The 25,929-nt window shown below is 45.0% G+C and overlaps 1 protein-coding gene across 2 annotated transcripts in view; it reads right to left on the reverse strand.

Moving 5' to 3' along the window:
• Nucleotides 1–25,929, reverse strand: part of LOC139539712 (neurocan core protein-like) — a 244,690-nt gene that overhangs the window by 86,055 nt on the left and 132,706 nt on the right. For both annotated transcript variants that reach the window (XM_071342907.1, XM_071342908.1), the window contains one exon: nucleotides 15,960–16,076. In XM_071342907.1, the coding sequence (XP_071199008.1) occupies nucleotides 15,960–16,076 (117 nt within the window). The remainder of the gene's footprint in view (nucleotides 1–15,959; nucleotides 16,077–25,929) is intronic.

The raw sequence follows: 25,929 nt of genomic DNA on the forward strand, positions 1-25,929 counted from the left end.
GTTTATCGCGTTTGATGCATGAAACCTATTTTCCAATACCGAGAATAACAAATTCTTTTAATGACTCCAACCTAAGTGTAAGTAAACTTCCGACTTCAACTGTATGTGAGAGAGTCTTAATGTGTGTGTGTGTGTGTGTGTGTGTGTGTGTGTGTGTGTGTGTGTGTGTGTGTGTGTGTGTGTGTGTGTGTGTGTGTGTGTGTGTGTGTGTGTGTGTGTGTGTGTGTGTGTGTGTGTGCATGCGTGAGTGCGAGCATGTGTGTGAGAACGAGACAGAGAGTGAGTGTGTGTGTGTTTCAGCCAGACCGACAGGTCCAGGCTGCTGTTGACAGGGATAATTCAACACACACATGTGACTGTGGGAAAACCTAATGAGAAGAGTATGTCACAACATGTCAAAGCCCTGGTCCTCACACAGCCCTCACCAATGACAGCCAGCCTATCTCTGGTCCCTGTTCTCTGACAGCCAGCCTATCTCTGGTCCCTGTTCTCTGACAGACAGCCCATCTCTGGTCCCTGTTCTCTGACAGCCAGCCCATCTCTGGTCCCTGTTCTCTGACAGCCAGCCCATCTCTGGTCCCTGTTCTCTGACAGCCAGCCTATATCTGGTCCCTGTTCTCTGACAGCCAGCCTATCTCTGGTCCCTGTTCTCTGACAACCAGCCTATCTCTGGTCCCTGTTCTCTGACAGCCAGCCCATCTCGGGTCCCTGTTCTCTGACAGCAAGCCTATCTCTGGTACCTGTTCTCTGACAGCCAGCCTATTTCTGGTCACTGTTCCCTGGGAGATGAGGCTTGGTCAGGGGCCTGTTGTCATTTCCCAGTCCCACATAAACAGAGGTCTATGGCCCTAAAGCCATGCAGGCACCAGTCAGTCAGTCAGCCTCTACCTGCTGTCAGAGACACAGGCTGGCTGTCTGGCGGGCTGGAGATACTGGCTGGATAGACACATGGTTGTTTTTGTAGAAGAGAAAGGGTTCTCAATGAGTTACCTGGCTAAATAAACATTTCAAAACATTGGAAAGCGGTGGGGATATTCTTGCTGACTCATTCTCCTCCTTTCCTTCCCCCATTGACTCCCTCCTTTTACTTTGGGACATTGAGTACCCATAGGGACAGTGATTTAGAAATGTCCCCTGACAGCCACTGTCTCAGCTGATACCCAGAGCAGTGATCATTACCAGGGTTTACCAGGGGTCAGCTCCACTCTACATGACTGATCTACTGTATCATACATCTACAGCAATGCAGAAACACCTTTCTGATTTTAATGTAGAACAGTTCCCTGTGCTATTTCTGACATACTTTAGCAAAAAGAAGGGAAATAATCTCTCGCCTGTCAGAATCGATTAATCACTGGCAGTGGGAAAACTTAGTGGGTTAGACTATGTACTGTAAGTAGATCGTTTTGAGTGGTGCGAAGTTGTGGAGTACAGTGTAGGCTACAATGACAGTGCAGAGGTTTATAACGAAGTCATTTTCACAGACGTTTCTACTTCAACACCTGATTGATCCACTTCAGAGCTACTGTACCTCAGCTCCACTTCAACTCACCTGGCTTTGGGCTGATGCTCCTTATCGCTCTTTCTCGAATCATCCCTCTGCTCTCGGGGTCATCTTTCTACATTCAAATCTTACATTAGAATGAATTGACAGTACTGACGAAGCATCAGCTCCTAGAGAGATATTACAACCTATGGCTGCAAATATTGAGGTGGCTTATTCTAATGCTTACCCAATAAAATGCACTAAATCACCAATTTGCGCACATGGTAGATTACACATCATAAACTATACTGAGACACATTACAGACAGTAGCCTACATGTAGCAAAATAGAACTCAATTGATTGAACATTAAATGTATTCCAATATGATTGAAATAGGCCTATTGTCACGCCCTGGCCTTAGTATTCTTTGTTTTCTTTATTATTTTAGTTAGGTCAGGGTGTGACATGGGGTTAGGTTTGTGTTTTTGTATTGTCTTGGGTGGTTTGGAATGTCTAGGGGGATTTGTTAGAGTGTATGGGTTTGTGTTGAGTGGATGTGTCTAGAATAGTCTATGGTTTAGTGTATGTGTCTAGTATAGTCTATGGTTGAGTGTAGGTGTTTAGAAAAGTCTATGGCTGCCTGATTTGGTTCTCAATCAGAGACAGCTGGTCATAGTTGTCTCTGATTGGGAGCCATATTTAAGGGAGCCATAGGCTTTAGGTATTTGTGGGAAATTGTCTATGTTATACGTTTGTAGCCTGTATGTGCACTACGTTCATAGCTTCACGTTTGTTTGTTTTTGTAATAGTGTTTTGTTTTTGGTTCTCCTTCTTCATAATAAAAAGGAAGATGGCTTATTTCCCTAATGCTGCGTTTTGGTCCGTCAATCCTCCACACGATCGTGACACCTATAGCCTATACTGTTTATATTAATGCAGTCGTCTCGGTTTTCATTTGAAGCATCTTTATATATCGCTTGTTTGTATCAATTGCCAAGACATTGGTAACTTTGTAGTGTAGTCATTTTTTTCTGAAGTTATCGGCGGATAAGTGGATGGTGTAGGCAGGCGTTAGATTCCAATGGTTTTGGGAAACAGCTCAGAGATTTAACGATGCTCCTACAAAGGTTTTGGGAAACTGGGCACTGGTCTGTTGTCATGGGGATAAGGCCTCCCTTGATTTGTGTGTAGAGGCCTGGGAACCTGGCCATAGAAAAAGCAAATTAATCTCCAGGTCTGTTTACAGCGCGTTGAGCAACAGTGCGCTACACACGCGCACACACACACACACACACACACACACACACACACACACACACACACACACACACACACACACACACACACACACACACACACACACACACACACACACACACACACACACACACACACACACACACACACACACACACACACACACACACACACACACACACACACACAGCATTTCATCTTATTCTCATTCTGCAGGACAGAAAGCATGTCCTCTGCCTCTCATTGCACACAGGAGTTCGGAGAGGAGTGAGTATGAGTTTGTGTGGCAGCGGGCCACTGCAGACTGAGAAGCTCCAATCAGGGGTGTGTGAGGCTTGTGATGGCGGGTGATTGGGGTGGATCAGGTGATCACGTCGCCATGAGAGATGAGGGCGAGAGGCAGAGACGGAGTAATGAGGCGTAGCAGCAGGTGGAGTAAGCCAATCACACTCCTTTAAGAGGCTAGGCGCCCGACACACTCATATCAATCTGACCATCAATCACACAGAACACACACACATTTTACATTTGCATTTTAGTTATTTAGCAGACACTCTTATCTAGAGCGACTTACAGTAGTGAGTGCATACATTTTTCATACTGTTCCCCCGTGGGAATCGAACCCACAACCATGCTCTACCAACTGAGACACACGGGACACACACTCTAGAGCGAGATTGTGACTGAAAGCCACACAAACCCTCTTGGAAATTACCATTCACTTCTTGAATTAACTGCATTGAAATGGAACTGACTCCTACATACATCTAGGGGCATTATCCTCCTACACCCAGTGCTCCCTTTTCCCACCCCCACAAAGGGCTGTCCTCTGTGGGCTAGCTCTCTCCAGACCCTGGCTCTCTGTTCCACGGCCAGGGGACCAGGTCAGGTTATGGGCTTGGGCTAAGGTTGAATATTTTCCCAGTATTTTACAAATGTTCCATCCCGAGAATAAATCACTTTTCTCCAGGGTAAACCGGTATTTCCCACCAAAACCGGAAGTGCCATTCAAGAGCATATAAATCATATAAATAGGTCTATGTCTGGATTTGATTAGAGCTTTGATCGAAAATTCAAGCCTGATGCTACCTGAGCCTGATGAGCCATATATTAAATACATTTTATGAGCCCTACATGATTGTGCTGTTATCCAATACATATATGATATAGGCTACTGCACATTATTATACACGACAGAAAAACATAAAAGCTCATAGCTATATGCTATCTTAGGTAAATAAATGAAACTAGCTTCAGTAGGCTAATCTTTTAGAGTGTTAACTGTAATAGTATACTGTATTGTATTATACTATATTATATGGACTGGAATTACACACATCTTTCAAACCATGATAAAGCAGGGAGAGATTCTGGTACAAGTATAGCATAGTAGATGTGATTTTAATTTTGAAATATAATAGGGCCTATTTGTATAATTAATGTTAGCTTACCTCTTTCTCTCTCTATTGTTACTTCATTCCGTCCTCGCTTTCAACAGTTACATTTGTTTAAGTTTTATTGTTATCAAGCGAAGCTTGATTTTGGAAGGAGCTTAGTTAGATAACAAACTTAGCTAAATAACTAACTATCTACTAAATTAGCAAACCAAATGCACAACTGCAGAGTATTTAGCACATTTTAGATCGTTACCTTAATAGTTATAAAATATCTAGCTGGCAAACATTTAGCGGTGTTTGGGAATTGCTCCCAAGGACGAACCAGACTTTGATTTCTTTTGATTTTCCCATGATGTCAAGCAAAGAGGCACTGAGTTTGAAGGTAGGCCTTGAAATACATCCACAGGTACACCTCCAATTGACTCAAATTATGTCAATTAGCCTATCAGAAGCTTCTAAAGCCATGACATTATTTTCTGGAATTTTCCAAGCTGTTTAAAGGTATGTATGTATGTAAACTTCTGACCCACTGGAATTGTGATACAGTGAATTATAAGTGAAATAATCTCTCTGTAAATAATTGTTGGAAAAATGACTTGTGTCATGCACAAAGTAGATGTCTTAACCGATTTGCCAAAACTATAGTTTGTTAACAAGAAATTTGTGGAGTGGTTGAAAAACAAGTTTTAATGACTCCAACTTAAGTGTATGTAAACTTCCGACTTCAACTGTATACCCCAGTATACGGTATACACGGTATACCACCCAAGCCTAGGGCCAATGATATTAATAGCCCTGACTTCATTAATGTTTCAGGCTCAATGATAGGAGCTAGTGTGAGAGGAGACGGATCCACTACAGGATACAATAGTAACAGACAGGAAGGGTTGGAGGGTGAGCTCTAAAGGACTATTTAAACACAATATCCACATTATCACTTCATTTAGACTAAAGTACACAACAGCTGCATGCAGCGAGGCAAGAGCAGAGTATGTGTGTGTGTGTGTGGGGGGGGCAACTAGACAGAGGGGGGCACCTAGAGAGAGGGGGGCAACTAGAGAGAGGGGGAAACTAGAGAGAGGGGGGAGACTAGAGAGCGAGAGGGAGACTAGAGAGTGAGAAAGGAGGGAGAAAAAATTAGGAGAAAGAGTGACAGGGGAAAGGAGAGAAAGAGGGAGGTACAGTGAAAACTCGCAATACAATCACTCTCTCAGAATGAGGACAGAGAGCATGGGAAATGAAAATGGAATTGTGTACACTCCTGTCAAGCATCAAACTAGCAGGAGGACATTGACATTGCTCAGCGGTGGGACATACAAAGTTGGGATTCAATTTATTTTCTTCAAATTGACCTGGGGGGATGGTAAACACACATCAGAATTTGTTAATCAGTTATTTTGTGTGATTGTTTAGGTGTGAAGGGAGAGTAGGGGAAGTTGTCTACATTGCTCAGTTCACTGAGCCGGAAATGTTACTCATTCTCTACTCTCCTGTATAGTATCAGTAGGAAGGGGAGGATGAGGAAGAAGAGGGCAGGAAGAGGATGAATGGGAGAAGGAGGAAAAGGACAGAGGGCCGTCGGAGTGTGTGTCTCTCAGGCCAGATTGCAGTGCCAGTCTGCAGCACACAGTTATCTGTTCTCATTCATCAGAAAGAGGGACAGAGAGGAAAGGAGAGAAATAAAGAGAGACAGAAAAAGAGAGGGGGAGACAAGAGATAGAGACAAAGAGAGGTCGAAATAATTTCCTCATTATCTGTAGCGTTGACAATTCCCCTTCACTATCCCTGTCCAGAATAACTAAAGACAATCACCCACCTCTTCCTTCATACTTCACTCAACTCTGTTTATGCCCTAGACCAAACCAATAAAATATTGATTGCATGTAACAATTCCTCTTTCTCTCTCTGCAAGCTAAATAAGTTTGATGGACAGAATCTCTCTCCTTAATGCACCAGCGGTCCTGTCTTTTTACACACATCCTTCTTTTAAAAAAGTGACAGCTCACCCCAAATAATTATCCTACTTCGTTTAAAATCTGTTGACCCCTGTTCTGAGATTTTTTGCATTTTCATCTCTACATCCCAAAACAAACCTAATTTGAACAGAACAGATACAGAATCTGCCCAGCAACAAGATCTTAGCTACAGTATACAGCCAAGGCGCAAGACTCCACTGTATTTGGGAAGTGCGACAGCTTAGTGGATATACATTCCACAAGGCGGACTTCCTCTCTGGGTGGAACGCAATGAAAAGAGCCCCCAAAAAACCGACTCCACCCATGTGGACACACACACGTAGATTAACGGAGTGGAGCTTGTAGCAGCCTTTAGGTGTCTGTGACAGTTTGCCACGAGTGTTGCAGATACAAAAATGCCATGACTAGAGCTGACCAGTAGCGGTGCGTGGGTAAAATCACTGGGGAAGCCAAGCCAGAAAAAAAGCCATATTGCAACCTATGTGTTGTGATAATTGTGTTGTTTGCTCTATAACCTGTTAGTTCATGTGCTTTGACACCGTGATATATAGGCCTCAGGACAAGACAATAAGAAGACACAGTGGCAGAATAAATTCAACCATACATTTATTTAATTACAAAACTGGAGAGCAACATCTGTCCGGCGGAGTCCACAAAGCATATTGCATGTAACAAACAGTTACATGACCTACAGCATTGTCAAGCAAGTTAATAATGTTTCCGACATTTACGGACTACTTAACTATTGACTTAGAACACCGGCGAGTTACCGCAATTCGCAAAGAAAACAGGAGCTGCCTCTACTATTCCAGCACCATTTTAACCTCAACATTTCAACATCATCAAATCACCTAGTCTAATACAGTGACAATTAAAAGATCCCAAAAACAATTTAGTCCAATCAACAATATAAGCTAAATATCATATGGTACTGATTTCTGTGTGTGTGTGTGTGCGTGTGTGTGCGTAAGTATAATTTTTTTCTACTGTTGAAAAGCCAATGCCATCCTCCTCTTCCATGTTACCTAAACGGTCTATGACTCTGCCATACAGTACAGTACACACTTCGTTTTTGTTGTCCTAGGCTACCTAGCTAAAATGCTTGAATGCTAGCTTTCATTTAATAGGCAACAATTAGCCAGCTAGTTAACATTAGCCTACTACATCTAGCTACATATGGAACTTCCATCCTCTCAGACCAGAGGCACAATGTATGAATTTATGGTTGGATCAGAATCACCATTATACTCATTGGCCAAAATGGAGAATTAAGAAAAACAAAAAGTCCAAATCCCTATCTCCATCCATGGCTAATTTAGGAAAGGGACAATTTAACTAGCAAGCCACCGGAGGACAACACAACGAGATGCAACAATTCAAGATTTTTTCTGTCAATGATGTTTGGCTTGATGTGATGTGATTAGTGTGAAGCCAAATCCAAACTGGCTTCCCTTGGCATTTTTTTGGGTGTGCCAGGACCACTCACATTTGAGCTCCCTCAGTTTAGTTTGATTTGCTATCATTGTATAATTTTTTATCAAGAGAGGCCAAATGCTTGCTGGCTTCCCTTGCATTCAATGCTATAGGCAGCAACAATATCATAGTGTTTTTGACCAGACAGCATCAGATAGATGGGCTACACATACATAGACAGAGGGGCACTGTTTCGCTCGCTTGGATGCTTTCTCATATGAGATACAGTATATTCAGTGAGAAGAAAAATTCATTATTTTATATATTATTTTTTCTTGGTAATTTTTGGAGGGGAAGCCTGGCTTCAGAAGCTAGCCATCTAACTAGCTACTAGCTATTAGTCATTGTTAGCCACTGCTAGCGGTCTTCACCTTTAGCTCGGACACCAGCCAGCTTTAGTTCGGACAATACCTGCCAGTCTGCAAAGCGCGATATCAACCCAGTGCATATCGGACTGCTTTCCTCTACCACATCACCGGATTCCTGCCGCAAGCTCTGGACCATTACACTGGATCATCGCAGCTAGCTAGCTGCAATCGAGTGGCTATTGTTGGCTAATCCCTCTGTCCCAAAGCAAGCACCAGTTAGCCTTGAGCTAGCCTCGAGCTAGGCCCATCTCCCGGCTAGCCAACGAAGTATACCAGCTAATTCTTGGGCTACAATACCTCTTTTGCCAATTGGCCTGGACCCCTTTATTGTCGACACAGAGCCCCGTCGATCCATCATGACTGGTCTGCCGACGTAATCGTCCGATGTGGTTTCAACAGGGTTTCCCGTTGCAATGTCGCCGAAGACCCATCTGCTAGCCCCGGCCCGCTAGCTTTCTGAACACCGTGTCTCCCGCTCGCCTAGCGTAGTAGCGACTACCGAACGGCTCCCTGACTCACCTATTGCTGCTCATTGGACCCTATGATCACTTGGCTACACAGCTGATGCTTGCTGGACTGTTCACTAACACGGTACCTCATTTTGTTTATCTGTCGGCCCCAGCCTCGAACTCAGGTCCTGTTTGTACCTAACAACGCCATTTACCCGTTTTTGTCTTAGCTCTCCCGATCAACACCAGTGATTGCTTTATGCCTCTCTCTAATGTCAATATACCTTGTCTACTGCTGTTTCTGTTTGTTCTTATCGTTTTATTTCCCTGTAGAGCCCCCAGTCCCATTCAACATGTCTTAGATAGCTCCTTTGTCCCACCCCCACAAATCCGGAGACCTCACCTGGCTTAATTGGTGCCTCCAGGAATGCAACCTCTCTCATCATCACTCAACACCTAGGTTTACCTCCACTGTACTCACATCCTACCATACCCTTGTCTGTACATTATGCACTGAATCTATTCTACCACGCCCAGAAATATGCTCCTTTTATTCTCTGTTCCCAACGCACTAGACGACCAGTTCTTATAGCCTTTAGCCGTACCCTTATCCTACTCCTCCTCTGTTCCTCTGGTGATGTAGAGGTTAACCCAGGCCCTGTAGCCCCCAGTACTACACCTATTCCCCAGGCGCTCTCATTTGTTGACTTCTGTAACAGTAAAAGCCTTGGTTTCATGCATGTTAACATCAGAAGCCTCCCCCCTAAGTTTGTTTTATTCACTGCTTTAGCACACTCTGCCAACCCTGATGTCCTAGCCGTGTCTGAATCCGGCTTAGGAAGGTCACCAAAAATTCTGAAATTTCAATCACAAACTACAACATTTTCCATCAAGATAGAACTGCCAAAGGGGGTTCTATCTTGAAGACAGTTGCAATCTACTGCAGAGAAAGCCTGCAGAGTTCTGTCATACTATCCAGGTCTGTGCCCAAACAGTTCGAGCTTATACTTTAAAAATCCACCTTTCCAGAAATAAGTCTCTCACTGTTGCCGCTTGTTATAGACCACCCTTAGCCCCCAGCTGTGCCCTGGACACCATTTGTGAATTGATTGCCCCCCCCCATCTATCGTCAGAGTTCGTACTGTTAGGTGACCTAAACTGGGATATGCTTAACACCCCGGCCGTCCTACAATCTAAACTAGATGCCCTCAATCTCACACAAATTATCAAGGAACCTACCAGGTACAACCCTGAATCCATAAACATGGGCACCCTCATAGATATAATCCTGACCAACTTTCCCTCTAAATACACCTCTGCTGTCTTCAACCAGGATCTCAGCGATCACTGCCTCATTGCCTGCATCCGTAATGGGTCCGCGGTCAAACGACCACCCCTCATCACTGTGAAATGCTCCCTAAAACACTTCAGCGAGCAGACCTTTCTAATCGACCTGGCCCGGGTATCCTGGAAGGATATTGACCTCATCCCGTCAGTAGAGGATGCCTGGTTGTTCTTTAAAAGTGCTTTCCTCACCATCTTAAATAAGCATGCCCCTTTCAGAAAATGTAGAACTAAGAACAGATATTGGTTCACTACAGACTTGACTGCCCTTGACCAGCACAAAAACATCCTGTGGCGTACTGCATTAGCATCGAATAGCCCCCGCGATATGCAACTTTTCAGGGAAGTTAGGAACCAATACACACAGTCAGTTAGGAAAGCAAAGACTAGCATTTTCAAACAGAAATTTGCATCCTGTAGCACTAATTCCAAAATGTTTTGGGACACTGTAAAGTCCATGGAGAATAAGAGCACCTCCTCCCAGTTGCCCACTGCACCGAGGCTAGGAAACACTGTCACCACCGACAAATCTACGATAATTGAGAATTTCAATAAGCATTTTTCTACGGCTGGCCTTGCTTTCCACCTGGCTAATCCTATCCCGGCCAACAGGTCTGCACCCCCCACAGCAACTTGCCCAAGACCCCCCCCCGCTTCTCCTTCACCCAAATCCAGACAGCTGATGTTCTGAAAGAGCTGCAAAATCTGGATCTCTACAAATTAGCTGGGCTAGACAATCTGGACTAGACAATCTGGACCCTCTCTTTCTACAATGATCCGCCCCAATTGTTTAGGGATCGTCTGAGATCCCTAAAGATTGGAAAGCTGCAGCGATCATCCCCCTCTTCAAAGGGGAGATACTCTAGACCCAAACTGTTACAGACCTATATCCATCCTGTCCTGCCTTCCTAAAGTTTTCGAAAGCCAAATTAACAAACAGATCACCGACCATTTCGAATCCCACCGTACCTTCTCCGCTATGCAATCTGGTTTCTGAGCGGCCAAGGCCTTCGACTCTGTCAATCACCACATTCTTATCGGCAGACTCAATAGCGTTGGCTTCATAAATGACTGCCTCGCCTGGTTCACCAACTGCTTCTCAGATAGAGTTCAGTGTGTCAAATCGGAGGGCCTGTTGTCTGGCAGTCTCTATGGGGGTGCCACAGGGTTCAATTCTCGGGCCGACTCTTTTCTCTGTATATAGCAACGATGTCGCTCTTGCTGCTGGTGATTCCCTGATCCACATCTACGCAGATGACACCATTCTGTATACATCTGGCCCTTCTTTGGACACTGTGTTAACAAAACTCCAAATGAGCTTCAATGCCATACAACACTTGTGGCCTCCAATTGCTCTTAAATTCTAGTAAAACTAAGTACATGCTATTCAACCGATCGCTGCCCGCACCCACCCGCCCAACTAGCATCACTACTCTGGACGGTTCTGACTATGTGGACAACTACAAATACCTAGGTGTCTGGTTAGACTGTAAACTCTCCTTTCAGAATCACATGAAGCATCTCCAATCCAAAATTAAATCTAGAATTGGCTTCCTATTTCACAACAAAGCCTCCTTCACTCATGCTGCCAAACATACCCTCGTAAAACTGACTATCATACCGATCTTTGACTTCGGCGATGTCATTTACAAAATAGCCTCCAACACTCTACTCAGCAAATTGCATGTAGTCTATCACAGTGCCATCTGTTTAGTCACTAAAGCCCCATATACTACCCACCACTGAGACCTGTATGCTCTCGTTGGCTTGCACTCGCTACATATTTGTCACCAAACCCACTGGCTCCAGGTCATCTATAAGTCTTTGCTAGGTAAAGCCCCGCCTTATCTCAGCTCACAGGTCACCATAGCAACACCCACACACAGCACGCGCTCCAGCAGGTATATTTCACTGGTCATCCCCAAAGCCAACACCTACTTTTGCCGCCTTTCCTTCCAGTTCTCTGCTGCCAATTACTGGAACGAATTGCAAAAATCACTGAATCTGGAGACTTATATCCCCCTCTCTAACTTTAAGCATCAGCTGTCAGAGCAGCTTACCGATCACTGCACCTGTACACAGCCCATCTGTAAATAGCTGTAAATGTTCCTCTTTTGCACCCCAGTATCTCTACCTGCACATCATCATCTGCACATCACTCCAGTGTTAATGCTAAATTGTAATTATTTCGCCACTATGGCCTATTTATTGCCTTACCTCCCTAATCTTACTACATTTGTACACACTGTATATAGATTTTTCTATTGCGTTATTGACTGTACTTTTGTTTATCCCATGTGTAACTCTGTGTTGTTTTTTCGCACTGCTTTGCTTTATCTTGGCCAGGTCGCAGTTGTAAATAAGAACTTGTTCTCAACTGGCCTACCTGGTTAAATAAAGGTGAAATACAATGTAAAAATAAAATAGACGCCACTGGAGCTGACATGATTCCTTGTCAGAGAGAGTCTGTCCTACACAATAGGTTTCTATCAGAAAGTTCCACATTGTATACTGTATGCATTTATACAGGTGTTGGACTTTACTATTAGTCTACACATTTAAAGGTACCGACCCCCACTGATAGTCTACCTATTGTCTACACACAGCTATGTATATTGGAAACCAATATAATATTTATAAGATTTATGTATATAGGGTGTTATGGCCCTTTCCCCCTTGGGAAACTCCCACCTGACATCTCACCTGACCCTGTGTCTCACCAAGTCTCCATCCCTTCCCCCCTCTCTTTTTCTCTCTCTCCCCACAGAGCGATTCTCCCCGATTCATGTTTGAGCGACCCAGCCGAAACGGAGCCCATGGATTATGCAGATCCTCTAAACGCCACAGCCCCAATAGGCTCTGGGGATAATCTCCGAGCAGCTTCAGCTTCTCCAGCTGCAATTCATCAGCCCTGTTTTGAGTGAATCATAATTTCTCCCACTGTACTGTATGCAGAGGGAAATACAATTGTATTATTGCAGTGTATGTGGCTCTGCCTCGCTTGGTAGTAATGATGCATGATAATGACCATGAAGAATCACTGATAAAGACTCAATCACACAGAGCAGGAGAAGCAAATGGAAGTGTACAAATGGAGTTCTAGTGTACAGAGGCGGTTTGGAAAATAATCCTGCAGCAACAGGAAATGTGAAATATTATGTGGATTATAATTAGGGCAAATAAAGTCTGACATTATACATTTTAGAATCCTTTTTTAAACCTCGAACACTACTGTGCAGGAAAATTCTCAGCAACAGAAAAGTGATCAAATTAAGATCTTACATCTGTAGAGAAAAGGTAACGTTAGAACAAGAAGTGTGTGTAGAAGCATTTCGCTACACCCGCAATAACATCTGCTAAACACGTGTATGTGACCAATACAATTTTATTTGAAGAGAGAAAGCCAGACAGCAAAGAAAGAAAAAGACAAAAAGAAGACAATCCTCTCATCCTCAACTGGAGAGAACGTGGTGTTGAGTCATTACAAATGTGGTCAAGGGTTTGCAGTAATATGCAATTAACCTGATTGCTTTTGGCTGTAATTAATATGGCAGAGACCACAGACAGACAGACAGACACCCTATCTGCTGCAGACACAAGCTGCAGGAAACGAGCAGCAGCCAAAGCCAATTACCATCCACAGTCCTGCAGGAGGTTTTCAAACTGAACACAAAACAAGCCAATTACCATCCACAGTCCTGCAGGAGGTTTTCAAACTGAACACAAAACAAGCCAATTACCATCCACAGTCCTGCAGGAGGTTTTCAAACTGAACACAAAACAAGCCAATTACCATCCACAGTCATGCAGGAGGTTTTCAAACTGAACACAAAACAAGCCAATTACCATCCACAGTCCTGCAGGAGGTTTTCAAACTGAACACAAAACAAGCCAATTACCATCCACAGTCCTGCGGGAGGTTTTCAAACTGAACACAAAACAAGCCAATTACCATCCACAGTCCTGCAGGAGGTTTTCAAACTGAACACAAAACAAGCCAATTACCATCCACAGTCCTGCGGGAGGTTTTCAAACTGAACACAAAACAAGCCAATTACCATCCACAGTCCTGCAGGAGATTTTCAAACTGAACACAAAACAAGCCAATTACCATCCACAGTCCTGCAGGAGGTTTTCAAACTGAACACAAAACAAGCCAATTACCATCCACAGTCCTGCAGGAGGTTTTCAAACTGAACACAAAACAAACCAATTACCATCCACAGTCCTGCAGGAGGTTTTCAAACTGAACACAAAACAAGCCAATAACCATACACAGAATGAACCGACAACATGAAATGCATAATGGAAAAATGTTATTCTACATTTTAAAAGCTCCAAATGAATCCCTTTTGTTTTTGTTGCCAGAAACAATGAGGAATATCTGTTTTATATGATTAATATTGACATACACAATATGGTCTATGTCACAACAGATTCTAAAATATCCCAAACTTGCATTACAAATCATATGTTATTCATCGTTTAACATGCATTTATCAGGACTTATTGACGTGGCTGTAGTGTTGATTAATCACTGATGCCTTTAGCCCATATTAGTTTAGGATGATCCCCAAATCGAAGGCTGCCGCCCTCAGACAGTCATGGTGTGTGTGTGTGTGTGTGTGTGTGTGTGTGTGTGTGTGTGTGTGTGTGTGTGTGTGTGTGTGTGTGTGTGTGTGTGTGTGTGTGTGTGTGTGTGTGTGTGTGTGTGTGTGTGTGTGTGTGTGTGTGTGTGTGTGTGTGAGTGCGGTCAATAGATGGCTGATTGATAATCACAGTAGATGGCTGATTGATAATCAATACCTCCCCTCTTAACATCTGACCCCTCGTCTGTGACTCCTCTACATAAGCAGTGACCTTGGAAAAGCTATCCCTCCCCATTGACTTTGCATTTCCCCTCTCCCATACACAACAGTGTCACACAGCTCCAACCCTTAATCTCCTCCTCAAGCCCTCACTGAGCTCCTATCCCATCAGTGCAGACATCTGTCCATCTTCTACAGTCACAGCTCTCACTGCAGTACAGAACACCACGGCATGGTGCAACTAAGACCCGCTCATTCACACACATACACACACCACTGTTCCCAACCATTATTACCCTCCACCCTTGACTGAGCCCATGTTCTCTTCACAGTCACACACACCTCAGTGTGACACAGCACTGTGACTGTGCAGCAGGGTACAGCCTAGCCCAGCCTAGCTCAGTGCTGACTGGCTCAGTCTCTTATCACACAACCCAGTGGAGAGATGAGCTGCCTGGCAGCCTGCCAGTGAGAGTCACAAGCACTCAGCATCTTACTGTCACAGACTGCTGGCTCAGCCTGGTCTTACAAAGCACACTCACAGCAACCCCAGTCACACACATTCACTGTTAGAATCTCACCTCTGAGCACGGGAAACAGACACCCACTGCACATGTACACACACACACACACACACACACACACACACACACACACACACACACACGCACGCACGCACACACACACGCACGCACACACGCACGCACGCGCGCGCGTGCGCAACTCAGAAAACACCATACACCCTCCCCATTCATACTTTCTTTCACAGACTGCCGCCTCATCCTCACCTCTGCAGGCAGGGAACAGCAAGAAACAGGAACCTGGGCACAGCAGGACCATGCAGCTAAACTTCCTCATGCAAAAACTGACTGTGCCAAAGGGCCATGAAATGTACTGTAGCACAGTCTGACTCCTTTCAAACGCATTGAGAACAAACTTGTACCACATCTGTACAACCTATACTGGACATGTACTGTACCATTCATGTGAGGCATTTTACTGTGTGCTGATTATGTTTTCAGTTACAGTTAAACAGCACCCTCCGCGGGGCAGGTTCAACCGGATGCTTCCGGTTTTCAGGGGATATTGAAGGAGTGCCTGTGATGCAACTTCAGCTTTTGGACTATAACACTCCATCTTCACTCCTCCTCCACATTTACTGGATTGGTTGAACAGCGCAGAAGAGAACCTCCCCCTACAGTTTTCTCTCTCTCGTCAGGACCAGAAATAAAGCCCGCTCAGGTGTTTCTTGTACGCTTGCAACGTTAGGTTAGTTAAACAGGAACACTGAAATTAGTTGAAATGGATGTGAGAACAAAGGGATGGGACAGAGACAGTCCTTCTGAAGGTCTTAACCTCTGCCCTTTCTTTTGTGAACTTTAACCCCTGAACCCACTCACCGATCTCACAGCTCTCTCCGGAGTAGCCCTGGGGGCAGTAGCAGCTGTAGCCGTCGCCCTCCTGCAGACAGCTGCCTCCATGCAGACAGGGGCTGGTCTGACACGGGTTGTCCTCAGCTGCAGAATGGAGACATGGCAGGGGGGTTAACCAAGGGGCTCACATACACACACACACACACACACACACACAGACACACACAGGCATGCACACACACACACACACACACACACAAGCGTGCACACACACACACACACACACACACACACACACACACACACACACACACACACACACACACACACACACACACACACACACACACACACACACACACACACACACACACACACACACACACACACACACACACACACACATATACACACACACACACACATACAATTGAAGTCGGAAGTTTACATACACTTAGGTTGGAGTCATTAAAACTAGTTTTTCAACCACTCCACAAATGTCTTGTTAACAAACTATAGTTTTGGCAAGTCGGTTAGGACATCTACTTTGTGCATAACAGACGTAATTTTCCCAACAATTGTTTCCAGACAGATTATTTCACTTATAATTCACTGTATCACAATTCCAGTGGGTCAGAAGTTTACATACACTAAGTTGACTGTGCCTTTAAACAGCTTGGACAATTCCAGAAAATTATGTCATGGCTTTAGAAGCTTCTGATAGGCTAATTGACATCATTTGAGTCAATTGGAGGTGTACCTGTGGATGTATTTCAAGGCCTCAGTGCCTCTTTGCTTGACATCATGGGAAAATCAAAAGAAATCAGCCAAGACCTCAGAAAATAAAATTGTAGACCTCCACAAGTCTGGTTCATCCTTGGGAGCAATTTCCAAACGCCTGAAAATACCACGTTAATTTGTACAAACAATAGTACGCAAGTATAAACACCATGGGACCACGCAGCTGTCATACCGCTCAGGAAGGAGACGCCTTCTGTCTCCTAGAGATGAACGTCCTTTGGTGCGAAAAGTACAAATCAATCCCAGAACAACAGCAAAGGACCTTGTGAAGATGCTGGAGGAAACAGGTACAAAAGTATCTATAGCCACAGTAAAACGGTTTGCAACTGCACATGGGGACAAAGATCATACTTTTTGGAGAAATATCCTCTGGTCTGATGAAACAAAAATAGAACTGTTTGGCCATAATGACCATCGTTATGTTTGGAGGAAAAAGGGGGAGGCTTGCAAGCTGAAGAACACATTCCCAACCGTGATGCACGGGGGTGGCAGCATCATGTTGTGGGGGTGCTTTGCTGCAGGAGGGTCTGGTGCACTTCACAAAATAGATGGCATCATGAGGATGGAAAATGATGTGGATATATTGAAGCAACATCTCAAGACATCAGTCAGGAAGTTAAAGCTTGGTGGCAAATGGGTCTTCCAAATGGACAAATACCCCAAGCATACTTCCAAAGTTGTGGCAAAATGGCTTACGGAAAACAAAGTCAAGGTATTGGAGTCGCCATCACAAAGCCCTGACCTCAGTCGTATAGAAAATGTATGGGTAGAACTGAAAAAGCGTGTGCGCGCAAGGAGGCCTACAAACCTGACTCAGTTACCCCAACTCTGTCAGGAGGAATGGGCCAAAATTCACCCAGCTTATTGTGGGAAGCTTGTGGAAAGTTACCCGAAACGTTTGACCCAAGTTAAACAATTTGAAGGCAATGCTACCAAATACTAAATGAGTGTATGTAAACTTCTGACCCACTGGGAATGTGATGAAAGAAATAAAAGCTGAAATATATCATTCTCTCTACTATTATTCTGACTTTATTCTGTTATTCTGACTTTCACATTCTTAAAATCAAGTGGTGATCCTAACTGAACTAAAACAGGGAATTTTTACTAGGATTAAATGTCAGGAATTGTGAAAAAGGTGTATGTAAACGTCCGACTTCAACTGTATATATACTTGTGAGGACTTTTTGAGGATAAGTGCTCTCCACTTCCAGGAGGATCAAGTTTTGAAATCAGTGGAATTAGAGTATGATACCCAAAGAGATGGAGAAAACACCTGTTTCCGGATTACATCTTCAAACTAAGGGCAACCGTGGTATGGCATTCCTGACAGGGAGACACGGCCATCATGCATTATGATGTACACAGGTAAGATAGTCTAGCATTAGCTAGCTACATTTTCAGATATTACACATTTCTAATTTTAACAGAAAGTGGTTTCATTTCAAGCTAAAGTGTACTGTTAGCTAGCTAGCTGACTGGCTCCCTAGCTGACGTTAGTATACGTTTCCCAGAGCTGTTTGCTTTTCTAGTGCTTTTCTAATGTTAGCTAGCTGGTTGGTTAGCTCCCAGCACTGTGGAATTGTTGGCACTTTGTTTATTGTTGTTTAACTAGCTAACATTAGCTGGCTGGCTTGTTAGCTAACATTACGTGACATGTGTACAACACCCGTTGAATATGGACGGTGTCAATAAACGTCTGCAAAGAAGCATAATGAAATTGTTGCCAGCAGAGCTGGTTAGGTTGTTTTCATGTTATCCAGAGGTAAACAAATCATCGACCAGACTGTCAAGTGTGCGCTCCAAGAGCGTAACAAGATGGGTGGGGCTAAAGCTTAAGAGGGTGTGAACGATGCGGAATGGGTGTAGACAAAAAAGAGCTCTTCACTAGATACCAAAACATTCAAAGGCGATTTTCTCAAAGGTGAGTTTACAAGTTTATCAACTTTCAAAGCAGAATTACTTTCCCATTGTTCCTCAAATGCAGTGTATGATATACAATGTCGTAGGTCTGAATCTCTACTTTTATCCAATGTAAAAAACACCATTTCATATTTTGCTAGATAAGTCCGAATCCAGGTCGTGAGTCACAAATAGGCTTTTTACAAGTGAGGACTTAGATGGTTGGTTTACTATTCTTGAGAACCTTTGGTACTTATGAGTATAGTAAAATGTGCGCACACACACACACACACACACACACACACACTGTAGCTCATCAGTGGGCTGTGCATTAAAAACAGTCCCATCTACTGTGGGCCCTGTCTGGAGCTGTGTAATTCAGACACACACACACCACACCACACCCACACACACACACACACCACACCACACCACACCACACACACACACACACACACACACACACACACACACACACACACACACACACACACACACACACACACACACACTGTAGCTCATCAGTGGGCTGTGCATTAAAAACAGTCCCATCTACTGTGGGCCCTGTCTGGAGCTATGTAATTCAGACACACACACACCACACCACACCCACACACACACACACACACACCACACGCACCACACCACACAAACACACACACACACACACACACACACACACACACACACACACACACACACACACACACACACACACACACACACACACACACACACACACACACACACACACACACACACACACACACACACACACACACACACACATGTTAACCAGCACATATCCAATGGATCAGGTTTGGATTTGTTCACCAAACACACTGCCACGCTCACCATCCCAAGCAGGGCTAAACACGCCACTGTCAGAGGTGTGTTTCTCTTCAATTATGTTGGTATAAGAAGGAAGAACAATACCTAATCCTTCCCCAACTAAAAGAAAACCATTCCATACCTCTGTGGTTTTCTCTGATATAACCTTTAGCTATTGAAAAGCTTTAGATTGAGAAACAATAGCGAAGATAGATAGACAATCTATCTGACAGGTTCTTCATAGAGTACTTCACTCTCTCAGTCACACCCTCCTCTCCGTTCAAGAGAGCGAGAGCGACAGGAGACCATGAGAGAGAAAGAGAGAAAGAGAGAGAGAGAGCGAGAGAGAGAGAGAGAGAGAGAGAGAGAGAGAGAGAGAGAGAGAGAGAGAGAGAGAGAGAGAGAGAGAGAGAGAGAGAGAGAGAGAGAGAGAGAGAGACAGACAGACAGACAGACAGACAGACAGACAGACAGACAGACAGACAGACAGACAGACAGACAGACAGACAGACAGACAGACAACCTGGCAGTGTGTATGACTTTCTACAAGGTGACAGATTGGCTGCTGCTCTGTCTGTCTGCCCACTGCTTATCATGACGGATGCTCGACAGGGGGGAGGACAATGTGTGCCGCCTGCCCCGCCAGCCCACCCACGTCCCTCTGATGAGCCGGGTCCTCATAAATTACCTGATCATTATCCAGTCAGGCACCCTCACGGCCGCCTCTTTTTATGGTACATTACTGCGTCGTTGCAAGGTAATAAACACGTTTTATTTCGCAAGGCAATAACTCCAAGCTCTGTTCTTCAAGGGAAATGTTTTGGAGATAAATGGTCAGATAGAGGAGATTAAGTCGTAATTATAAGGACGGCGCTGGGGTTTGACAAGGACGGTTGCACAGCTGTAGGTGTTAAAGCTTGTTTCGTGGCTGTGTGGAGAGCTTCCTAGATTAAGTGTGGTTTTATTAGCCAATCCAGATAGGTTTCCAGGCGAAGACACAATCTGACAGGGCATCTAATGCACTGCATCTGTTCTCCAGCATTATAATACCCAGGCTAATTCATCACTTCTCCAGCGTTATAATAGCCAGGCTAATTCATCACTTCTCCAGCGTTATAATAGCCAGGCTAAGTCATCTGTTCTCCAGCATTATAATAGCCAGGCTACCTCATCTGTTCTCCAGCATTATAATACCCAGGTTAACTCATCTGTTCTCTAGCGTTATAATACCCAGGCTAACTCATCTGTTCTCCAGCGTTATAATACCCAGGCTAACTCAATTGTTCTCCCGCATTATAATACCCAGGCTAACTCATCTGTTCTCTAGCGTTATAATACCCAGGCTAACTCATCTGTTCTCTAGCGTTATAATACCCAGGGTAATTCATCACTTCTCCAGCGTTATAATACCCAGGCTAACTCATCTGTTCTCTAGCGTTATAATACCCAGGCTAACTCATCTGTTCTCCAGCATTATAATACTAAGGCTAACTCATCTGTTCTCCAGCATTATAATACCCAGGCAAACTCATCTGTTCTCCAGCATTATAATACCCAGGCTAACTCATCTGTTCTCTAGCGTTATAATACCCAGGCTAGGTCATCTGTTCTCCAGCGTTATAATACCCAGGCTAACTCATCTGTTCTCCAGCGTTATAATACCCAGGCTAAGTCATCTGTTCTCCAGCATTATAATAACCATGCTAACTCATCTGTTCTCCAGCGTTATAATACCCAGGTTAACTCATCTGTTCTCCAGCATTATAATAGCCAGGCTAACTCATCTGTTCTCCAGCATTATAATACCCAGGCTACCTCATCTGTTCTCCAGCGTTATAATACCCAGGCTAAGTCATCTGTTCTCCAGCGTTATAATACCCAGGCTAAGTCATCTGTTCTCCAGCGTTATAATACCCAGGTTAACTCATCTGTTCTCCAGCATTATAATAGCCAGGCTAACTCATCTGTTCTCCAGCATTATAATACCCAGGCTACCTCATCTGTTCTCCAGCATTATAATACCCAGGCTAACTGATCTGTTCTCTAGCGTTATAATACCAAGGTTAACTCGTCTGTTCTCCAGCGTTATAATACCCAGGCTACCTCATCTGTTCTCCAGCATTATAATACCAAGGCTAACTCATCTGTTCTCCAGCATTATAATACCCAGGTTAACTCATCTGTTCTCTAGCGTTATAATACCCAGGTTAACTCATCTGTTCTCCAGCATTATAATACCAAGGCTAGCTCGTCTGTTCTCCCGCATTATAATACCCAGGCTACCTCATCTGTTAGCCAGCGTTATAATACCCAGGCTACCTCATCTGTTAGCCAGCGTTATAAGACCCAGGCTACCTCATCTGTTAGCCAGCATTATAATACCCAGACTACCTCATCTGTTCTCCAGCATTATAATACCCAGGTTAACTCATCTGTTCTCTAGCGTTATAATACCAAGGTTAACTCATCTGTTCTCCAGCATTATAATACCCAGTCGAAGTTATTGTTTTCCAGCGTTATAATACCCAGGCTAAGTAATCTGTTCTCCAGCATTATAATACCCAGGCTAACTCATCTGTTCTCCAGCGTTATAATACCCAGGCTAAATCATCTGTTCTCCAGCATTATAATACCCAGGCTAACTCATCTGTTCTCTAGCGTTATAATACCCAGGGTAACTCATCTGTTCTCCAACATTATAATACTAAGGCTAACTCATCTGTTCTCCAGCATTATAATACCAAGGCTAACTCGTCTGTTCTCCAGCGTTATAATACCAAGGTTAACTCATCTGTTCTCCAGCATTATAATACCCAGGCTAAATCATCTGTTCTCCAGCATTATAATACCAAGGCTAACTTGTCTGTTCTCCCGCATTATAATAGCCAGGCTACCTCATCTGTTAGCCAGCATTATAATACCCAGGCTACCTCATCTGTTCTCCAGCGTTATAATAACCAGGCTAAGTCATCTGTTCTCCAGCATTATAATACCCAGACTAACTCATATTTTCTCCAGCATTATAATACCCAGGCTAAGTCATCTGTTCTCTAGCGTTATAATACCAAGGCTAACTCATCTGTTCTCTAGCGTTATAATACCAAGGTTAACTCATCTGTTCTCCAGCATTATAATACCCAGACTACCTCATCTGTTAGCCAGCGTTATAATACCCAGGCTACCTCATCTTTTCTCCAGCATTATAATACCCAGGCTACCTCATCTGTTCTCCAGCATTATAATACCCAGGCTACCTCATCTGTTCTCCAGCATTATAATGCCCAGGCTAACTCATCTGTTCTCCAGCATTATAATACCCAGGCTAACTCATCTGTTCTCCAGCATTATAATACCCAGGTTAACTCATCTGTTCTCTAGCGTTATAATACCCAGGTTAACTCATCTGTTCTCCAGCGTTATAATACCCAGGCTAAATCATCTGTTCTCCAGCATTATAATACCAGGGCTAACTCGTCTGTTCTCCCGCATTATATTACCCAGGCTACCTCATCTGTTAGCCAGCGTTATAATACCCAGGCTACCTCATCTGTTAGCCAGCGTTATAAGACCCAGGCTACCTCATCTGTTAGCCAGCATTATAATACCCAGACTACCTCATCTGTTCTCCAGCATTATAATACCCAGGTTAACTCGTCTGTTCTCCAGCATTATAATACCCAGGCTAACTCATCTGTTCTCCAGCATTATAATACCCAGTCGAAGTTATTGTTTTCCAGCGTTATAATACCCAGGCTAAGTAATCTGTTCTCCAGCATTATAATACCCAGGCTAAGTCATCTGTTCACAGTTTGTGTATGTCTGTGTGTGTGTGTGCTTGAGTGAGAGACCTGCAGTATGTGTATACAGTTGAAGTCAGAAGTTTACATACACCTTAGCCAAATATATTTAAACTCAGTTTTTCACAATTCCTTTCCTTTCACAATTTGTAATGGCAGCCTTCCCTCTCTTCACTAGAAGAGGGGGTGAAACAGGGATCGGACCAACACGCAGCGTAGCCAGTGCTCAACATGTTTAATTAAACAAAAACAGTGAACACTTACAACGAACAAAATAACAAAGTGTGGCAAACCGAAACAGTCCTATCTGGTGCAGAACACAAACACAGAGACAGGAAACAACCACCCACAATCCCCAACACAAAACAAGCCACCTATATATGATTCTCAATCAGGGACAACGATTGACAGCTGCCTCTGATTGAGAACCATATTAGGCTGGACACAGAAACAGACGAACTAGACACACAACATAGAATTCCCACCCAGCTCACGTCCTGACCAACACTAAACAAGCAAAACACATAAGAACTCTGGTCAGGACGTCACAGTACCCCCCTCCTGAGGTGCGGACTCCGAACGCACCCCTAAAACTCAAGAGGAGGGTCTGGGTGGGCATCTGTCTGCGGTGGCGGCTCCGGCGCAGGACGAGGACACCACTCCACCACTGTCTTTGTCCCCCTCCTTAGCGTCCTTTGAGTGGCGACCCTCGCCCACGACCTTGGCCTAAGAATCCTCCCCAAGGCCCCCACATGATTTAGGAGGTAGCTCAGGACAGAGAGGTAGCTCAGGACAGAGAGGTAGCTCAGGACAGAGAGGTAGCTCAGGACTAATGGCAGCTCCGGACTGAATGGCAGCTCATGACTGTAGGGCAGCTCATGACTGTAGGGTAGCTCATGACTGTAGGGCAGCTCATGACTGTAGGGCAGCTCATGATTGTAGGGCAGCTCATGACTGGAAGGCAGCTCATGACTGGAGGGCAGCTCATGACTGGAGGGCAGCTCATGACTGGAGTGCAGCTCATGACTGGAAGGCGCACAGTAGGCCTGGTGCGTGGTGCCGGAACTGGTGGTACCGGACTGGAGACACGCACCTTAAGGCTAGTGCGGGGAGCAGGAACAGGGCACACTGGACTCTCAAAGCGCACTATAGGCCTGGTGCGTGGTACCGGCACTGGTGGTACCGGGCTGAGGGCACGCACCTCAGGGCGAGTGCGGGGAGAAGGAACAGTGCGTATAGGGCTCTGGAGACGCACAGGAGGCTTGGTGCGTGGTGCCGGAACTGGAGGTACTGGACTGGAGACACGCACCACAGGGAGAGTGCGTGGAGGAGGAACAGGGCTCTGGAGACGCACTGGAAGCCTGGTGCGTGGTGTAGGCACTGGTGGTACTGGGCTGGGGCGGGAAGGTGGCGCCGGATATACCGGACCGTGCAGGCGTACTGGCTCCCTTGAGCACCGAGCCTGCCCAACCTTACCTGGTTGAATGCTCCCCGTAGCCCGTCCAGTGCGGGGAGGTGGAATAACCCGCACTGGGCTGTGTTGGCGAACCGGGGACACCATGCGTAAGGTTGGTGCCATGTACACCGGCCCGAGGAGACGTACTGGAGGCCAGATATGTAGAGCCGGCTTCATGGCACTTGGCTCAATGCTCAATCTAGCCCGGCCAGTGCGGGGAGGTGGAATAACCCGCACCGGGCTATGCACACGTACAGGAGACACCGTGCGCTCTTCCGCATAACACAGTGTCTGCCCGTACTCCCGCTCTCCACGGTAAGCATGGGAAGTGGGCGCAGGTCTCCTACCTGACTTCGCCACACTATCCTTTAGCCCCCCTCAAGAAATTTTGGGGGTTTCTTCACAGGCTTCTTACCGCGTCGTCGTGTTAACCTCATTCGCCGGTATCCCTCTGCACATTGCTCCATCGAATCTATTTCCTCCCAAGTGGTGTAACCCAGATCCGGCTCCCGCTGCCGAGCTAGCTCCTCGAAACGCCGCCTCTCTGCTTTTGCTGCCTCCAGCTCTGCTTTGGGGCCGCGATACTCCTCTGGCTCCGCCCAGGGTCCTTTTCCGTCCAGCTCGTCCTCCCATTTCTCCTGGTCCCGCTGCTGCTGCTGCTTCCGCTGCTGCCCGTTGCTACGCTGCTTGGTCCGAGTTTGGTGGGTGGTTCTGTAACGGCAGCCTTCCCTCTCTTCACTAGAAGAGGGGGTGAAACAGGGATCGGACCAACACGCAGCGTAGCCAGTGCTCAACATGTTTAATTAAACAGAAACAGTGAACACTTACAACGAACAAAATAAAAAGTGTGGCAAACCGAAACAGTCCTATCTGGTGCAGAACACAAACACAGAGACAGGAAACAACCACCCACAATCCCCAACACAAAACAAGCCACCTATATATGATTCTCAATCAGGGACAACGATTGACAGCTGCCTCTGATTGAGAACCATATTAGGCTGGACACAGAAACAGACGAACTAGACACACAACATAGAATTCCCACCCAGCTCACGTCCTGACCAACACTAAACAAGCAAAACACATAAGAACTCTGGTCAGGACGTTACATTATTTCAGCTTTTATTTCTTTCATCACATTCCCAGTGGGTCAGAAGTTTACATACACTCAATTAGTATTTGGTAGCATTGCCTTCAAATTGTTTTA

The sequence above is a fragment of the Salvelinus alpinus genome, chromosome 15, assembly GCF_045679555.1.
Source record: "Salvelinus alpinus chromosome 15, SLU_Salpinus.1, whole genome shotgun sequence".
In the NCBI taxonomy this organism is placed as follows: domain Eukaryota; kingdom Metazoa; phylum Chordata; class Actinopteri; order Salmoniformes; family Salmonidae; genus Salvelinus; species Salvelinus alpinus.